Source organism: Heterodontus francisci, chromosome 12 (genome assembly GCF_036365525.1).
Source record: "Heterodontus francisci isolate sHetFra1 chromosome 12, sHetFra1.hap1, whole genome shotgun sequence".
NCBI lineage: Eukaryota > Metazoa > Chordata > Chondrichthyes > Heterodontiformes > Heterodontidae > Heterodontus > Heterodontus francisci.
Genome location: NC_090382.1, coordinates 66,726,995 through 66,745,991, shown reverse-complemented (window position 1 = coordinate 66,745,991; position 18,997 = coordinate 66,726,995). Strand labels below are relative to the sequence as shown.

At 41.8% G+C, this 18,997-nt stretch overlaps 1 protein-coding gene across 1 annotated transcript; it reads left to right on the top strand.

Annotated features, from left to right (window-relative positions):
* The first annotated feature begins 6,837 nt into the window (after positions 1-6,837).
* LOC137375894 (pro-neuregulin-2, membrane-bound isoform-like) lies at positions 6,838-18,732 on the top strand. The gene is made up of 2 exons (XM_068043543.1): positions 6,838-7,289; positions 18,670-18,732. The coding sequence occupies exons 1-2, from the start codon at positions 6,884-6,886 to the stop codon at positions 18,678-18,680; spliced, it is 417 nt and encodes a 138-aa protein (XP_067899644.1). The 5' UTR covers positions 6,838-6,883; the 3' UTR covers positions 18,681-18,732.
* The last annotated feature ends 265 nt before the right edge of the window (positions 18,733-18,997 follow it).

Below are 18,997 nucleotides of genomic sequence, written 5' to 3'. Positions count from 1 at the left end.
ACATAGGTGCCAGCTCACTGGAAGGTGAGCTTGCACACAAGTTCTGCTGCAGAATAGTCACATGAGGACTTCAATGGGATAGCGTATGGAAAAAGGCTGATGGATATGCATGCAGAAATACATGGCCTGCCAGAAAGCCTGTTGTCACTATCAAGGAGCATGGAGAAGTCTGGAACCAATCTTCTACAGGGCTTTGCACAGAGCTTGGAGTGTATTCTTTCCAGCATGGGTGTGATTGACAAATCTATTATGACACGTGTTGTGATGCAGGGTCTGATGGCCGATGTCTTAGCCTCCATTGCAGTATAAGCAGAGGCCACCCAACACCTGACTGCTGCAGTGCAAACTCAGACTGAAGTCATGTAAGCACAGCTTGCTGCCATGCACACTCAGACTGCTGCCGTCTGTGCTGTGGATAGCAGTGTTCAAAGGGGTTTGCAGGGTTTAACAGCAGTCCAACAATCTGTCCTCCAACGCACCGTTAGGATTGCTGAGCTGCCACCCTGGGAGAGTGGCAGTCATGCTGTGGAGCAAAAACCTGCTGTCCTCTCTCAGTATGACAGCGTTCATCCTCCCATCACTGCCATTCCGCCAATGCTCTTCCTGTTGCATAGGTGCACAAGGACAGGCACAAGCACACAGAAGACAGACACAAAGGGAATACACAAGGCTGGCTAGTTGAGTTTTGTATGCACTATTGGATGGTTTGATTGATAAATGTTTGTTTTGTGGCGGTTTTTACTTCAGCATTGTGGCCAGAAGCGTGTTGTTAAATGCGGAATGGAGGTTATGCCGTTGGATGAGCCAATCAGGGACAGCCCAGGCAGAAAGGATCTACGTTGGTTGCCTCCTCCTCCTCCTCAGCTGCTCACCATATGCCTGGTGGCAATGGCTGTGCACTCATGAAGGTGAGGTGGTGCAGGATGCAACAGACCATGATGAATCAGGACCCATGTTCTGTTAAGTACTGCAGGATTCCTTCAGTGTGGTTCATCCAGAGGATGACATTTCGTGTGGCAGCATTGCTGTCAGTATTTGCATGCTACTCACATATGCGTTGGGTTGCACTGGATTCATGAGCCAGGTGGTCAGTGGATAGCCCTTGTCGCTCAGTAGCCACTCTCTGGTTGCTTGTGGTGGCTCAAATACAGATGGTATAGTCGATTGCTACAGAATAAAGGCATCATGACTGCTGCCAGGATACCGCTCATTGACCTGCATGATGACTCTATGACAATGATGTGTTCAGTATGGACTTTGAGGGAGTGGAGCCTTTGAAATTGTGCTCCATCTCTGAATTTACATGCGGAGCCTGCAACACTAAGTATATGCAGTCTGTCAGGCAAATCCCCCACCTGCCAAGACTGAGGCACACATTATTTCACCACATGAAGATTAAAACTTAAAATTGCAAGCCCTGACTGGAAGGACATTTGCATAGTACCAGACACTGTTGAAACAATGGCTACCCAGCAGTTGCTTCCCCAATACACAGAAGTGGTCAGACCAGTTTTAGTCACATGACTAACTGGCTATTGAGATTTGAACTTCCAACAAAGGATTCTAGATCAGAAAGCTCCTGGCTTCTGGTTTGAGAAGACCTCTCCTCTCCTGCCTGCTTATCTCTCAGGGAACTGAAACTACTGAAGACACATAAACTCAGAGAGAGAAAAATCTCCTACTTGAACAAGGTTTACGAAGAATATTGGGCCCCTATGAAACGCAAACAAAGAGTGGGAAGGTGATAGAAGCCTCGGCAGCCCTGGAAGAGAAAGGAAAGCAGGAGACACAGGGGCCCCTCCTCCAGCCAAAACGGAAGGTTCTGTGAGGAAGAGTGAGACCCGGAGACCTGTGTGCTTCCATTGTAACAGGCAGGGCATTTGAAAGCTGACTGCTGGAAACTAAAGGGGAAACCAGGAGGGTTAACCAGGACACACCTACTCAGTGAAGACGAGGGCCTGATGGAAAGCACAGAGCAAGCTGTGGCTTTAACTGCAGTAAGAGTGCAATCCAGGAAGCTTACTACGGCCAGTGTAGGAAAAGTTAGTAGGATTCCTGAAGGTAATCAGGGTTTTGTATTTGAAGGCAAAGTAATCCCATACCCCTTGAGTGGGGCAAGCAAGCCCATAGTGATTCTCAGGGACACAGTGTCCGCCAGATCCCTTTTACTGGGAAAAGGCCTGACCTTTCCCCCAGAGAGTGCAGTGAACACCAACATGGTGGTGAATGGTATTGGAGGGCAGTATATGCCTGTGCCTGTACCTGTACACCAGGTGCACCTGGAGTGCGACCTAGTTTCGGGACCGGTGACTGTAGGGATTGTCCCTAGTTTATCTGTGGACGGGGATGACCTGCTCCTAGGTAATGATCTGGCAGGGGTGAAGGTGGTAGCCTCCCCAGTAGTGAAAGAAAGACCACAGGAGTTCAGAGACAGGGCGGTGGCGGGAGACGGTCTCCTGCAGAGTCCCTGACTGTGTAATGGGTCAGGCCATGATCAAACCAGCTCCCCCAGAGGAGACTGAATTGACACTGCAGGCAAATGACCATGAGGTCTGCCTGTCCGAGACTGTCTTTGGAAAGTTAGGAGACGCAGGGAATGAATTAAATAGATTTTCCCTAGCTGAGGCTCAGCGAATTGACCCAGCATTGCGAGAGCTAGCACAGGCTGCCTAGTCTGAAAGTGAAGCAGAGGGAGTCTCTGACTGCTACTTTTTAAAGAAGGAGGTACTGATGAGGAAATGAAGTTCTCCTCATGGACCTGAGGCCAAGGAGTGGACAGTAGTTCACCAGTTAGTGGTGCCACAGAGGTACCGGGGAGAAATATTAAGAAGGGCCCACGAGACTACAGTAGCTGTACAGGCCGGTATACGATAAACCAAAACCCACATAAGACAGCAGTTTGACTGGCCAAAACTGCACAAAGATGTGGTGGAGTACTGCAGGAGTTATCACATGTGCCAGGTTGAGAGGAAACCCCAACCGACAGTGAAACCTGCACCCCTAATTCTTCCGAGAGAGGCCCGCCAGGGCCTCCAACGCCAAGAAGGACCCGCCACATTCTACCGGAGGCGGCGAGGCCTTGGTACTGCCCCCCACCCCCACTGCCAAGCGGCAGGGCCTTCATTTGCCTACTAAAACTTATGCAAAAAGATGTTAATTAACTGAATTGGACTGGGCGGCCGTCCCCTGCCTTCCAATCCCCGTTTGGGGATTCAAGGTGAGACACTGGTGGAGAGGGGGAGGCATGAAACTATCCGAGTGGGGGGGGGGGGGGGGGTGGACAGTGGGAAAAACACTTTTTATTGCCTGTGGGGATGGTGGGAAGGGGTCGAAAGGCAAATGTGACAGGGTTGGGGGGAGACGTTTGGGTGGGAATAAAGTAAATGTTCTAGGTATAGACCAATAAAAAAAAAGTTGGGTGAGTTTGGAAAGGGCCTCCAGCTTTTAATTTTTTTTTTCAGAGAATGCACAGAAATCTAACTTTAAAAATTCAATTTTTTCCTAAGGGCTTGAAGCCCTTTAAAAATGGCGCAGGTGCCTGTGTGGTGGCGCCAGATGCCGCTGCTGTGGACAGAGCAGCCACCTCCAATGACGTACAGGGAGCAGCAGTTCCACCCCTCCATTAAAATGAGCGGGGGCTCAGTGGCTCGCACGTCGCGCGTGCACCGTGCCTTCTTTTAAGCTTGCTGCCGAGAATGGTGGTGAGCTTATAAAATTCAGCCCTCTATGGACATGTGACCTGTTTAGGAAGGTTTTGCTTGCACTTTGGACCCTTTAAAAAGCCAGCGAGTTGGACAAAGAGCAGGCACTTGAAATTTGATTTCTGATCTGCCTGGACATCAGAAAGGAAGGCCCAGAAAAAGTGTTACCTGTCTCTGTAAAGGAATTCTGCATCTCTTGAGAAGAAATCCTGTATTCCAAAGGTGACAGATTCCTATTGCCTCCTGTTTCTGAAGAATCCCTGCATCAATTGTGCTTCATGGGTTTTAAGAAATCCGGAAAGCTAAAGAATTCTTCGACTGCTAACCTGCTGCTGTAAAACCTAAGAAGACTTGTTGCTGCACCCGTGATGAAAGACCTCAGTGAAGCCTGCTGGCAGTTGAATTGCCTTCAACGCCTACCCATCACAGGTTGTTCAACAACCTCGCCCGGAGAGACTTCAAGTGGCATCCGACTATTTGACTCTGGGACACCTCACCAAACCGAAGAACTTCCTACCAGAACATGACAAACTAAGTTATTTTATTATTCCTTCTATTCCTTTAAAATAACTAAGAACCAAAAATCCTTTTCCCTGGTTAACTGTTTTTTTGGATGTATGTGTGTGTGCATGAGGGCTAGGGAAATAAGGAGTTTTTCATATATAACTATCTCATTATTGGTTAAGACATTTTTAATAATAAATAGTTAATTTTGTTGTTGATTGAAGAAACCTGGTTGGTGTGCTTTATTCTGGGGGACAAATAGACTATGTAATTGGCTGTTTTCTGGTAGGTGGGAAACTTTATTGACATGTTGTGACCCATGGAGAAGTGGGACTGAATTAACAGTGCATTCCTCCCACCTCAGTTGTAACAAACCCGATGCGAAGAGTTCATGGCCACGGTCACCTTTACAATCACTAGCAATGTCGTTCTTGCCCTGCTCTGAGGTTCCAGATCTGTTTGTTACTGGTAGCGAATTTCAGTGAGCACCTCCTTAGTGAAATGGAAATGTTGCATGCACTGTTCCTCGCTGAGTTTGAGATCGGAGAATTGTTCCCTGAAGACCCTGGGTGAATATGGTCTCCTGCTGACAGCCTTTCTCCCCCTCCTTCTCCTGCCTCTTCAAGCAGCTTCTCCTCCTCTGTGTCACCTCTGATCATTCTCCCTGTTATGCTGCATGCCAAGGTTGATAGAATGTACAGCACCCATGACTGACTCTGAGTCGAACCTTTGAAGTGAGACCAAGGCCTCCACCATGTGCAACAGCACTCTCTGTAAACATCAGCAACTTTGAATAGCAGTAGAAACCACCAAACACTTCTATTAATTCAAAAGCAAAGTACTGCAGATGCTAGAAATATGAAATAAAACAGAAAATGCTGGAAATACTCAGTAGGTCAGGCAGCATCTGTGGAGAGAGAAACATCGACCTGAAACATGAATTGTGTTTCTTACTCCACTGATGCTGTCTGACCCAAGAGACAGTAGAAATCAATCAGCAACTAACCTGAAAGTGGTTGATGATCCCTTTAAATCGTGCTGCTGGGGGTTCCTTCCTGCTACTGAATGCGCGTTCACCTGTATGGAGTTACAAGAAGACGTTAGCTGGAGCGCTACGGTCAAAAAAGGCATCGCCAGACATTGCCCGCTGACTGCTGTCACAATCTGCCTACTCTGCATACTTCCAGCGCACTCTCCCAGCACCTACGCACATGACCTAACCAAGATGGTGCCTAGCATAACCCATACCAGAAGTGTGCATGCACACCACAGATGCCATTTTGGACTTGCAATGGTATCCATAGTGCCAAAAATATGGGCGCTATGCAACCAAATTTTGAAGCCATAACCTCTTTCTCTATCAGCCCCAGACTGAGAATTCGGGGGAGAGAGGGTATATGGATCTTTAGGACTCTTAGAATTTGCAAGAAACACTTTGCTCTGTAAACGCAAACTTCAACTCATACGCTGGGAGTCGCTGTGAATGACTAAAACACCTCACTGGTGGTCCGCAGTCACCAGCTGGGTAACCTATCAAACCTCAGCTACATACACTATGGTATTTAATAGTATACGTATAAATACGACTTTTTAATGAAATCAGACGTAATCTAAGAATGAACAAACACACACACACACACACACACACACATATATATACTGTATATGTAATGTCCCAAATACTTCTACAAAAAAGTGAACACTATTTTCACGTAGTCAATGATAAACTACTCAGTACCCGTGTTTTGCAGATGTTCCGTTGCATTTTCTATCGCTCCTCCTGTTCCTATTCAGGTTGTTTTCTATATCTAGTTCCGCGGTTTCTGTGCAGAATAGGTGTGCAGCAGCGAAGATCCTTATACCCAGAGGTCTGTTAGGAAATTGCACAAAGTGGATGTGATCGGAATGCATCCAAGTTCAGAATAGATCAAGGCAGACAAATATACGTGAAGATAAATAATCATTTATTGTGCAGAGGTGCCGGTCCTTGGTAGGACCCATGCTCAAAATATTAAACGCCTTTTCATGCCTCTGCCTTCCAAAAATGATCAGTTAACTGTTTTTGTGCAAACCTGGTTACCTTCTTAAGAAATGAAATGTGTCTATGCAGAACTGCAGAGCGAGCTTTCTACTGCAAAATCGAACGCAATGTACATTGAACCGATCGACTGCCACTGATTTGAGATATAAATTTATGAAATATACAAGCATCGGTCCTAGGAAACTAGTTTCCAGTTTAGTTACTATAGCGACAGCATTATTAACATCAGTTGAACTTCGTTAATAGAACTGGAAATCATAAGGCGATGTGCTAGGTGTTTGGGATCTCAGTGGGATGCAGAAGACTGCGCCTGCTATATGACATATGTGGCGATGGAACCGCTGTTCTTAACGAATGACGGTAAGTGCATTGTGTTAGATTAATAATAAAAGTGGATTTTGTTGATATTTGCCAGTCGTTGCAGTGACAGGTTTAGGCAGCAGTACAGTATTACGCCGTTTCCGGTTCCGAGCGGTGTTTCCCCATGCAAACACCCAAATGCCATGGACACTTACGCAAGGTCTCTCGCTCAGCCGTGCAACTCGAGGCGATTTGCAGTCCACTTTGTCACAACTCTGCCTCCCAACTCAGCAACGCTACACCTCAGTGCAGCCGAGAGCGGGCGTGCATTTCAACGATGAGGCTTGGTGCTGTCCATTTTGCCATGCTCGTCGTCGGGGTGTCGTTTGCCTGCTATTCCCCGAGCTTAAATTCCTTGCAGGACCAAGCCTACCGTTCAGCGGTGGTGATCGAAGGCAAGGTGCAGTCAGTCCCAAATAATGCCACCGAACCCTACAGTGTTAATGTCAAAGTGTTGGACGTGTGGCCAGTCAATAGCGGGGGACTGGAGAGAGATCAGCTCATCACCATCGGGGATTTTGGATCAGAAGCACCATGCATCAAAGTAAAGAAGAACCAGAAATATATCTTTTTCATGGACCCAACAGATGAGCCGTTAGTATTCAAGACATCATTTGCTCCACTAGACACAGGCGGAAAGAATCTAAAAAAAGATGTTGGGAGGATCTTGTGTGAGGACTGCGGTAAGTTTTTTCCCCCTTATATTTTGGTAAGACTGGTTGAAATTATATTTTTTGCATCATGACAGTTTTGATTGCATGTAAAGTGGTTGCAGGTTGCCTTAACGTACAGCGCTGGTGAAATGGTTACCTTCATTGATAACAGGATGAAATGATTATTAGGGATGTAATAAGGAGCTTCGTATTTGTGGGGCGTCTTCGACATCATTTCTGCGTGTTGGTATTATGTCAATCTAATGACTACATGAAAACTTTACCACAATTTGTTTTGCGTATTTTGGCTCCTTACTTTAATATCTGAAGATGTGAATGTTCGTAACAAAGACTTCGTGCGAATCAGTGCTTTGAAAAGTGTGAATAAATAGATGTCTCTCATGTGTTTTTAGCATTTTAAAGAAAAGCTACTTTTCGATCTGATAAGTTTTACAATGAAGGACGTCTGGTGTTTGTTAGCATTTTGTAAAAAAAGCTATGTAGCTGTAGACTGCGAGGCTTATGAATTAGCTTAATAGGGGACTGCATCTGGTGTTTGTATCCGTTGTTTATCATTATGCAGGTGGGTGGCTCAAGAGCGCTAAATAGACGGTGAGCATTTCACACTGTAGCACATCAGTGTCCGGATGAAATTAGCAATTGGTGGGAAAAACAATCACCAACTCTTGGACAAGGCGGGAAAATTCAGCTTTATGGATTTCGTTTAGTTCAGTGTAATCCGAGGTAATAAAGGGATTTTAGGGATGTTTCGTTGCAGTCTGTTACATGGTAAGAGACAGGTTGTATTCGGGCAGTTTTCGAAAACAAATAATCAATTTGAATTTATTGGAGGGGTGTCTTGTATTTTAGCAGCCTCCACATTTTCACGTGTACATTCAGGATCGTTCTTTAGATCAAGGTTTATTTTAGCTCGCATTGTTCGTTGTGTTTTAACATTTATTTTTTGCTTTAACACTTATTTATCATTTTTCAAAATGTGCTTTGTGTTACTTTTTAGGTACTGTAATTTTGTCACACAGTAACAAAATGGAGCAGAGATTCTCAGATTGACCTGAATGCTTGTCTCTAAGGTTGGCTTTGCAAGCCAATAGACTGGTCAGGTTTTAACATTATCGTCATATTGGGTACCCATGGTACTCAATGAATGGAATTAATGCCTTAGAGGGAGGTCTAATGCTGTATTTTGTCACACGCCACATTAATTTCCTCTAAAACCTATCTCCTTGTACAGGTGACCCATTTTTGGGATTATGATTGACTGAAAATGTATAAGGGTTATGAGGACTAGAAGAATATAGTTTCCCAGCTTCAATCATAACAACTCAAGGTTTCTGTGATCTTTTGTATTTAGATAAACTTGTGTGTTGTATTAGAAAGGTTAATTGTTGAATGCATGCTCACCATGTAGGCTATTTCTTTTTTGTAATAGCTTATATGTGACATTTTCGTAATAGTGTTAAAAGAAAACCTGGCAGTATATGTTCCACTTACTGGGGTGATACCAACTTCATGTTGAATGATGACAGTCGTTCATATGAATTCTGGTTGTGCTCAACCAGTGAATGTGAAGAATGTGCTGTCATTAACAATGTGTTAGTACAATATGCATCGGTTTACTGTGTAGTCTATATATATAGTCTTTACTGCACTAAAATTAATATGTGTTTCTGTGCAAGGTTTTATAGTAACTGGTTGATGTGGAGTCACATTTCCTAGTGTAAGTAGTAATATACATTAATACACTTCAAAGGACTAACTTCCACATGCACTTGTGCACGTTTACAGCTTAAGAGGTCGTGTCAGGTTCAACATGACTTAAAGCAAATCCATGCAAATCTTTACTTGGCACTCAGATAATCATTAATTATTTTTAAAAAGTAAAGCAGATATACATACATTGTGATAACTAACCTAAGGTTTCCACATTCAGATAAATAATGCTGAATTATTAAACATATAATTTTGGGACATGACATTCACAGACATATTTATTGGAACAGTTCTGTTTATTTCTATTTAACAATATATCTCCAGACTTTAAAAAAACCTTTGTTGACAATTTGTTTGTCAAATGACAATGTGAGAGGAATCTTTAAATTGGTCCTATCATAACCATTATTTCCTTCTAAAGTCAACTTTTAAGATCTTTCATGTTTATTTCCACCCTTTTATCCTTAAATTTGTGTTGTATTAAAAAGGTTATGTAAACACAAAACATCTCAAACTTTAAGGTAATATGGTTAGAATTGGAAACAACATTCATTCAGTCCTCATGACCCTTTATTTTTGTAAATATTTGTAATGGATGGTACATACTATACACCTCATTGAGAGTAACACCTTGGAGGAGCTTTTGATCTTGCTGATGTGAACTAGCTAAATTAATATCAGGTGCCGTGCCTTCAGCTGAATGTGTAAATTCAACCCCCTTGCTCTGTTCAGATTTTTTCTTGTTTTTTCTGCTGTCAGAATTGTTTCTAAATAATATGCTGATGATTCTTTAACTATTCAGCAGTGTATATTCTGCACAAACATTATGAAGAAACAAGTATCACAGTACAGATCCACCTTAATCTAACATTTGTGCATTGGGCAGAGTTGTCCTGTTGCCAGCCAATGTCCTTGGGTAAGTGTAAACATTACATTCTTCAAATGACATTTGTTAGAATAGCACTGTATTGGTCAGTCTTTGGAGCATCTGGAAAAGGGGCTGACATATAATCGTATAAAATGCCATGAAGTACACTTGTCCCAAGTTTGTGTCAGTGCTATCAAAGTGTGCTGCTGTTGCGTCCTGTATAAATAATTCATTCAGTTGATTCTTGTTAAGTTGTGGATAATTTTCTTCATCTGTCACATTCCTTATTAACATAAGTCGCGTTTTAATTGTGGGCAACACTTTTTAAATTTACTTCAAGGTGACAGACTTATGGTAATGCTAAACATATGTTTGCTATTTTTTCCTTTTGGTCCAACTGTTTTCTCAAAAGCATCTTGTCAAGGCTGCCAAGCGCCATGGTCTATTTCCTGGCTCTGCAAATCTTTTTCCACATAAAAATGTGATATAATTGGCGGGTGTGAAAATATGTTCCCACCCATCCGCATTCCCTTCTGTCCCCAGTGAGCTTTGTTGGGGTCAGTTTTGGAGCCTTTACTATTTCAACGAAAATGTGAAGTGAACAATATTTTAGCTGTTTTTAAATTGGTACCGATGCTGACATTAACATTATAACAAGAGACCTCCATTTCAGGTTGCTTTGCATAAGTTTTCCAATTACTTTAGATATTTTCCCCTCCAAACCACTGATGCCTTTAGTTTTAATAAAGATTCAGATAAATATGCTGATTATTTAAGCATGTCTATTTTCTGTTAGTCTTGGTCTATTGAATTAGTGACCAGATTACATTCCATTCAAAATTGCAAACTCGATCTATTAAGTTTTTTAGTTGTCTAATATTTTTATTATGGAACAATTATAACCTCCTACTTAATTTCATTTGTATGTTTTGTTTCATTGAAAGTTGCTTGCAAACTAAAATATCATTTCCACATTAAAACAGTGGGAAGCTGGCTGAAGATCCTTAATGTGGTTTTCCGCTTCTGTGCTTGTCAGCTCCTGTTTTTACATAGATTATATTGCACAGAAGCAGGCCATTCAGCCCAACTAGTCCATGCCATTGTTTATGTTCCACAGGTGCCTTCTCCCACCCTACTTCATCTAACCCTGTCAACATAACTTTCTATTTCTTTTTCCTTCATGCCTTTATCTAGCTTCTCCTTAAATGCATCTGTAATTTGCCTCAACTTCCCCATGTGGTAGCAAGTTCAACATTCTAACCACTTCCTTGGTAGTTTCTCCTGAATTCCATATTGGATTTATTACTGACTATCATATTTATGGCCCCTAGTTTGGTGTCTGTCACAAGTGAACATATCTCTATGTCCACCTTATATGAACATATGAATTAGGAGCAGGAGTAGGCCACTCGGCTCCTCAAGCCTGCTCCGCCAACAAGATCGTGGCTCATCTGATTGTAACCTCAATTCCATATTCCTGTCTACCCCCGATAACCTTTCACCCCCTTGCTTATCAAGAATCTATCTACCTCTGCCTTGAAAATATTCAACGACTCTGTTTGTTTCTATCACCTTTTGAGGAAGAGAGTTCCAGAGACTCACGGCCCTTTCATAATTTTCGACCTTATCAGGTCACCACTTACCCTTTTCTGAAGAAAAGAGACTCAACTTATTCAGTCTTTCTGGAGAGATATAACCTCACAATACTAGGATCATCCTTGTAAATCCTTTTTATACCCTCTCCAGTGCCTCCATTTCCTTTCTATAATATGGAGACCAGGACTGTTCACACCAAGGTTCTATATAAGTTTAACGTGAATTCTCTGTTTTTCACCTCTATCCCTCTAGAAATGAACAGCAGTGCTTTGTTTGCTATTTATGACCTTGCTAACCTGTACTTCTATTTTAGTGATTTGTTTTTCTGTACCCCCCAGATCACTCTGCTGCTCTAACCTATTTAGATTCTCATTTTCTAAGAAGAATGTAGCCTCCTTGTTCTCTCTACCAAAATTCACCACTTCATGCGTATCTATATTTGCCAATTACACGCCCATTCTGCAAGGCTACAGATGTCATGTATTTTGTTGCAGCCTTCTACACTGTTAACATTACTGCTCCAACACCACCTTTCCCCACCCCCCCCCCCAAATTTGGTGTCATCCACAAATTTTGAAATTGTACATCTAATTCCCAATAGTTAACGTAAATGACAAACAACAATTGTCCTGATCGTTATGGAATAGTGTCAGCTATGGTTCAGTTGATAACACTCTTACTTCTGAGTCACAAGCTTCTGGGTTCAAGTCCTACTGCAGGGCTTGAGCACAAAAATCAAGGCTGACACTGCAGTTCAGTACTGAGGGTGTGCTGCACTTTTGGAGGTGCTGTCTTTCAGATGAGTTATTAAACCAAGGCCCCATCTACCTGCTCAGGTGGTTGTAAAAGATCCCTTGGTATATTTTGAAGATGAACAGGGGAGTTAACCTTGGTGTCCTGGTCAATAGTTACCTCTCAATCAACATCACAAAAACAGATTATCTGGTCATTACCACATTGCTGTTTGTGGGGGTTTGCAGTATGCCTATTGGCTGCCGCAAATCTTACATTGTGACAGTGACAACACTTCAAAAAGTACTTCATTGGCTGTAAAATGCTTTGCGACATCCAGTGTTCATGAAAGGTGCTGCTGTTACGACCGAGGCGGGAGGAGTGCACTGTTTATCTGGTTTCACTTCTCCACAGGTTGCAACATATATTTAAATGTTTACCCAGTTACTGATACAGTTAATCATAGACTCTATTTTTATCCCAGAATAAAAAGCACCAACCAGGTTTCTTTAATAAACAACAACATTATCTTTTTATTGTAAAACAAGACTTAACCAGTAATGAAGCAAAGCATTAACACACAGATTGAAATATGAAAGTTCCTTTTTACCTTAGCCCTTCACACACAGGCGTGCATGCACACACACACACGTTAACCGAAAAATAGAGATTTTCTCTTTAGAGCTCCATTACAAAAAAAAGTTAATTCTTGAAGAAAAAAGAAAAGATATGGAAAGATGTCCATTGTCCCTTTTTGGTTTGGCTTCCCAAATACGAGTAGACGGCTGTCACTGGGATCTTTTTCGAGCAGTTCTTTTCAGGCGACGTTGCAGATCAGTCTGGCAGGCTTTCCAGGAGAAATGCGACAACAGGGGTTTCTGGCAGGCTTTTCAGGTGAAATGCAGCATCAGTTTCTCTGTTTCTTACTCTTGGTTCTCAGGACGTTCTCAAAGAGATGGAAGAGGGTGCTGATGGTGACTGCTTTCTTGGCTGGTTTTCTCCAACTGCCTTCAAAACAGTTCACACCCCAACACACTGTCCAAAGCGAAACCAAAAACAATATTTCAAGAGTTAAGCCTCCTGACCCCCACAAAACCTGACCTGTCACTTCACCGCAAACATCTCCTTCAAGTCAAAAAGACCCCCCCCGGGCATTTATCTGAAGACAGGTGACGTCCAGTAAATGTTGTTTCCAAACAAGACCTCTCAGTGTCCCTTCACTGACTCCAGTGAAAAAAAAGTTCCATGGAATCCTTTTCAGTTCTTCCAAATGAAACAATGTCCATAATTGTAAAATACATGAGTCCTCAGAAAAAACTTTACAAAAAACATGGAAACACTGTCATAACGCTATATAAATGCAAGTCTTTCTTTTATACTACTTTCCACCTTTTGCCAATCTGAGTAACTACTCTTGGTGCTCTGTTTTTGTTTTGTAGCTAGGTTGCTATCCATTCTGCTACTTGTCCATTGGCAGTACATGCTCTGGCCTTTTAAAAATCCATGTAGATTCTTCTTTTTTTTTCTTTCTTTTGGGCCTCCTTATCTCGAGAGACAATGGATATGCGCCTGGAGGTGGTCAGTGGTTTGTGAAGCAGCGCCTGGAGTGGCTATAAAGGCCAATTCTGGAGTGACAGGCTCTTCCACAGGTGCTGCGGAACATCTACTACATTACCCTAGTCTACTCTATTACCTCTTCAAAATTGAATAAGTTTGATCATACATGATTTTACTTCTGAAATCTGTGCTGGCTATACTATATTTTCATTTTTTAGATGTTTTTCTGTTACATCTTTGAATATAGATTCCATTATCTTTCCTAACACTGATATTACGCTCACTGGTCTATAGTTCTCTGGACTTGTTCAATCTCCCTTTTTAAATATAGGAATCACATTAGCTATCTGCCAGTTTACTGGCACTATTGCTATGTAAAATTATAGTGTCTCTTCTATATCTTCCCTAACATCTTTCAATATGTGCAGAATGTTAAAGTGAATGGGACAAAATTGTGGGCTGACTGGTGAGAAACACCCGACCCTATATTTACCATTTTGGTTGATTTTTATATTGTGCTGCAACTTCTGAAAAACAGATCAAAAATGAAGTTTAAATGTCAAAAAGGGGATTTTATTGGATAGACTGTGAGTTGCTGCCATTGGCTATATTTGGATTTGAAAGTCGAGCTACTTTGAGAGAATCTTTTTCATTTGGGCTATTAAAATAATGGGCAGCTGTGGATGATTAATAAAATAGTTTGGATCACAAAACGTTTATTGACTTCAGACTGGAAAGTTTGGATTTTATTCCATGATTGATTCGACAAAGAAATTCTTAATGTTTGTAACATTGACCCAATATTGCCAGTTTTGTTCAATTAGTGCTAATTTTTGTTTTGGGAAAAATTGTTTATAGTTCAAAGAAAATGTTAGAAGCTTTATTGACTATTTTATCTTTGCAGAAAATATGATTTGAAAAGTGTGGTGCTGAAATGGCTTAATTTATAAAAAAAAGTGTTTGATTTTCAATTTTAGTTCACTATCTTGATTACTGTAATTTGAAAGATGTTTGTGAAGAGTATTCATAAATGTGCAAAGAGAAGTCACAAGTTGATAGAACTTTATGTATCGCCAATGTTTGCTGATTTTATACATAGCAAACCAGAGAGAGTTTGCCCCTTGATATCTATCAACTAGTCTCTAGTTTCCAGTAAATGTGTCAGACAGCAATAAATGTATATAGGTCTTCACGTCTAACTGGGAACATCGCCTGCCAGAGTACATGTGGGAAATTCAAGTGCATGCTATGTATGGTTTTCTGACCAGTTAATGGATGGAAAATCATGCACAGTGGATGCCCATACACTGTGCTGCACAAGGCACCCTGCTGTAGAGAATAAATAAAAGTGAGCTGCACTGAAACATGGTAACACAAGTCTTAAAGGAATATGGCAAAGAGAAAACTTGCAAAATTACTGTAGATTGAGAGGTATTGTATAGCAGTTAGAGCATGTGCTTTTAAGATAAGTAAAAATGATTTGTTCTTAAATTCTTCATCCTTCGTGTTTTCTATGTGCATATTTAGTTATTCACTTATTTCTATATCTAAATCCTTGCATGAAGTACAAAAAATGTAATCAATTCCATTTTTCATGGCTTTCCTTGGAATGCTTTTACTAGTTTGAGTCTGACCGTGTGATGTCTGCAACTGAATTCTGAACAAATAAACGTCAATGCAATTCTATTTAAAAGTGCTACACTTGACACTGCCTCTGGCCAGTGAAATCTTATCTCATGCCAGTATGATTAACAGAACATTGTCAATGGAAGAAAGGTTGACCTTTTTCATTCAGTTCACAAAAAAATACAATATCTTATTGGCTATTTAACATACATTTTCTTAAGATCTTCTTAATAAAGGCATTGCAAATATATTTCCTCAAGAAGGGAACAAAACATTAACATGTATCCAGATTTAAAAATGTGCTATAGGAGCCAAATAAGAGACCATGAGCTGGACTTTCAAAATGGAGTCAGGAACCTGATGCCTGAATAATTTCCGGGTCCCAATCCTGTGCCTCGACTGCGTTGCTCACGTGACACTAGTTTGAAACATAAATGCCCTAATTGGGCAGGAGATGAACTCGGCACCCAATTAATGGCATGGGTGTCACCAGGAGGCGGAGCTGCCTGCAGAGCGTGACTGGCAAAGGCAGACAGCAGCCATGATGGGACCTGCCGCCACCTTGCTGAAGCCAGCAACATAAAACAAGACAGTGTGCAAACAACTGATCTAAGGTTACGCTTATGAGTTGGTGCAAGATTCCCAAAGGCCCAATATTTAAACCTGAAAAAAAGGTTTCCCTATGCCCCGCTGTGAACCTGACAGCTGTGCATTAACGTGCATCAGATTGTTTGGATTCACTGGAATCCAAATTGAAAATTACAGTTTTGACCTCCCCGGCCCCTTAACAAGTGCCTCCAGGAGCTTAATGGGCTGTTAATTGGAGGTGAGTGAGTTTCATGTCCCCCCACCCCCCCACTCTCCACCACCTACTTTAAAAATTGTAGTCTGTCCCAGAGGCCTTGGGATTCAGAGATGATCTCCAAAACAGCAGTTTTTGAATTGTGTCTGCACCCTTCTCGACCTTGCCGGCATTTGGAAATCCGGCCCCAGGTATACAATATGCAGTGTTTTATGGATGCTGACTTGCTGTTGCCTACAAATTTTCTAAGGCTATAAAGTATCTCCAAGAAAAAGCAAGACTATTCAAATTGGAAAATAAAGGTAATGTATGGAAACACCAGGTTAATTTGTGAATTTAATTTTAGAGAATCTGCATTTCTTTAAAGTTCAGATACCTTTTATTCAATGGCTCTAGTTGAATTTAAGTTTGCAACACGCAAAGTCATGAAAGTAGGTAACCTAAAACGGAATGTTCAGCTTTCTCTTGAAAGACAAACCAAAACTGGAACTGAAGATATCCCCAGAGACATGTACTATATCAAGCTTAAAGCAATAAAGAAAATCTAGCCATTACCCTGCCCACTTTTCTGTACTGTAGAAGTCATATGGACGATCAAAGGTTTGAATACCAACTCCATTTGCTTTTTTGCGTATGTGTAGAAAGGTTTTGGCCTGGATAATTGTAATATCAACTGCAAACTGGTTATGAGCAAATTACAACAATCATGAATATCTTGCTGGAAAAAGCTGAAATCTGGGCCAGTGGATAAAATTACAAATTCTAGTAAGAGAACATGCTCCGTCCAAAGGCAGTAATATACATACCAACCTATAAAGTACCAACTGACATGGTCACAAATGATCAGCAACAAAAATACTGCTTTTACTCTAACAATATTGGATCAATCCCATGCTCAGCTTCCTGATGCTAACTCTGATAGGACAATGTTGCATTTTGCTCAGAACATTGCAACCATTCTGAGTTGTGGAAGGCTGTGAACAATATTTTATTGCATTGATCATTATAACTGGAGGTACAATATTTATCTAAACAAAGCAAAGCAAATTTACATCAGTTAAAATAATTTTAATGAACAATTTCCACGAGTCCTGACCAGTTTGAAGATATTTCTCTAATGTTGCAGTTACATGGAGTAAAAGCAACAGTAATTCCTAAGAAGTATTGAGTACCACTATTCGGCGTCTCTAAGTATTGAATATTGCTGTTCTATCAGTGGTCAGTGAGATAATTGGTTTTGTAAAACAGATATAAACTGGGGCACTACAGTAAGATGAAAGAACTTCCTATCAATGAGGAATAAAGCTTTGGTAATTTTCATGGCACAGTCATGTCACTATGATCACATTCATTGTAATAAAAACAAGATAAATGGATCACTAGCTTTGATGTGTTAGAGGTTCGCTAATGATTTGCATGTGATCTTAATGCACTTTAATTGTCTGATGACCAGGAGGTAACATTTTAAATCATAGAAAGGTTATGGCACAGAAAGAGACCATTCAGCCCATCGTGTCTGTGATGGCTGAAAAAACTAGTCCCCCAATCTAATCCCACCTTCCAGCACTTGGTCTGTAGCCTTGCAGGTTACAGCAGTTCAGGTGCAGGTCTAGGTACCTTTTTAAATGAGTTGAGGGTTTCTGCCTCCACCACTGATCTTGGCAGTGAATTCGAGACACCCACTACCCTCTGGGTGAAAATGCTTTTCTTCATGTCCCCTCTAATCCTTCTACCAATCACCTTAAATCTGTGCCCCTGATAATTGACCTCTCCATGAGGGGTAACACGTCCTTCCTGTCTACTCTATCTAGGCCCCTCATAATTTTGTACACCTCAATTAAGTCACCCCTCAGCCTCCTCTGTTCTAAAGAAAACAACCCTAGTCTATCCAATCTTTCCTCATAGCTGCAGCTTTCAAGCCCTGCAACAGACAAACAACAAACCTCTGAATGAAACCAATCCTCTATGCAGATTGCTATTATCTTACAGTTGTTACTATCAGGTGAGAAAGGTGTCTAGGTGTCTTTTACTGTCTTCACCTGGTCTTATGGTAACAGGGTTTAATTTTAAACACACTGGGCTGAATTTTATTGGTGCGCAACGCTGCGCGGCGGCGCCCTTTCAACTCAACGCAGTGCCTGCATTTAGCAGCTGCCACAGAGCCCCCGCGATATTATGCAGGGGTGGGGGGTGCTCATTAGAATCACGGAGCTGAGCCGCCCTCCCCGATATTACTTGGGGAGAGGCGGGACATTCGGTGCAGTGACAGTTGTGCAGCAGGTGCTGGGCCCTATATTAAGCACCCCAACACCTGCTTCCTGACAGATGTCAAAGAATACTTACCTGACTGCTGAAGAGTGGGACTGCTGTTAATCTGGCAGCAAAGCAGAAAGTCCTGCAGAAATCCAGCAGGTCAGGCAGCATTTGTGGAGAGAGAAGCAGAGTTAACTTGTCCAAGTTCACAGACCTGAAAATTAACTCTGCTTTTCTCTCCACAGATGCCGCCTGACCTGCTGAGTGACCCCAGCACTTTCTGCTTCGCTGCCACTTACTTACCCTGCAGTGTCCCAGTGTCCTGTGAAGTTGCGATCCTCTTCTCCCACTCAAATGTAACATTCCTCCTTGTAGGCGTGCCGCACCTGGGTGAATAATCTTAATTTTGCACATTCCAGGACGTGAGACTTAAATAGACCGTAGAATGTATTAGAGATTTACAGAGAACACACTGACACAAATGGGAATGTATGGGTGTCATAGCAATGTAAATACGTCTTTCACTAAATGTTTCCCACCAACATGTGTGTCCCTTTCTCTGTGTGAATGATG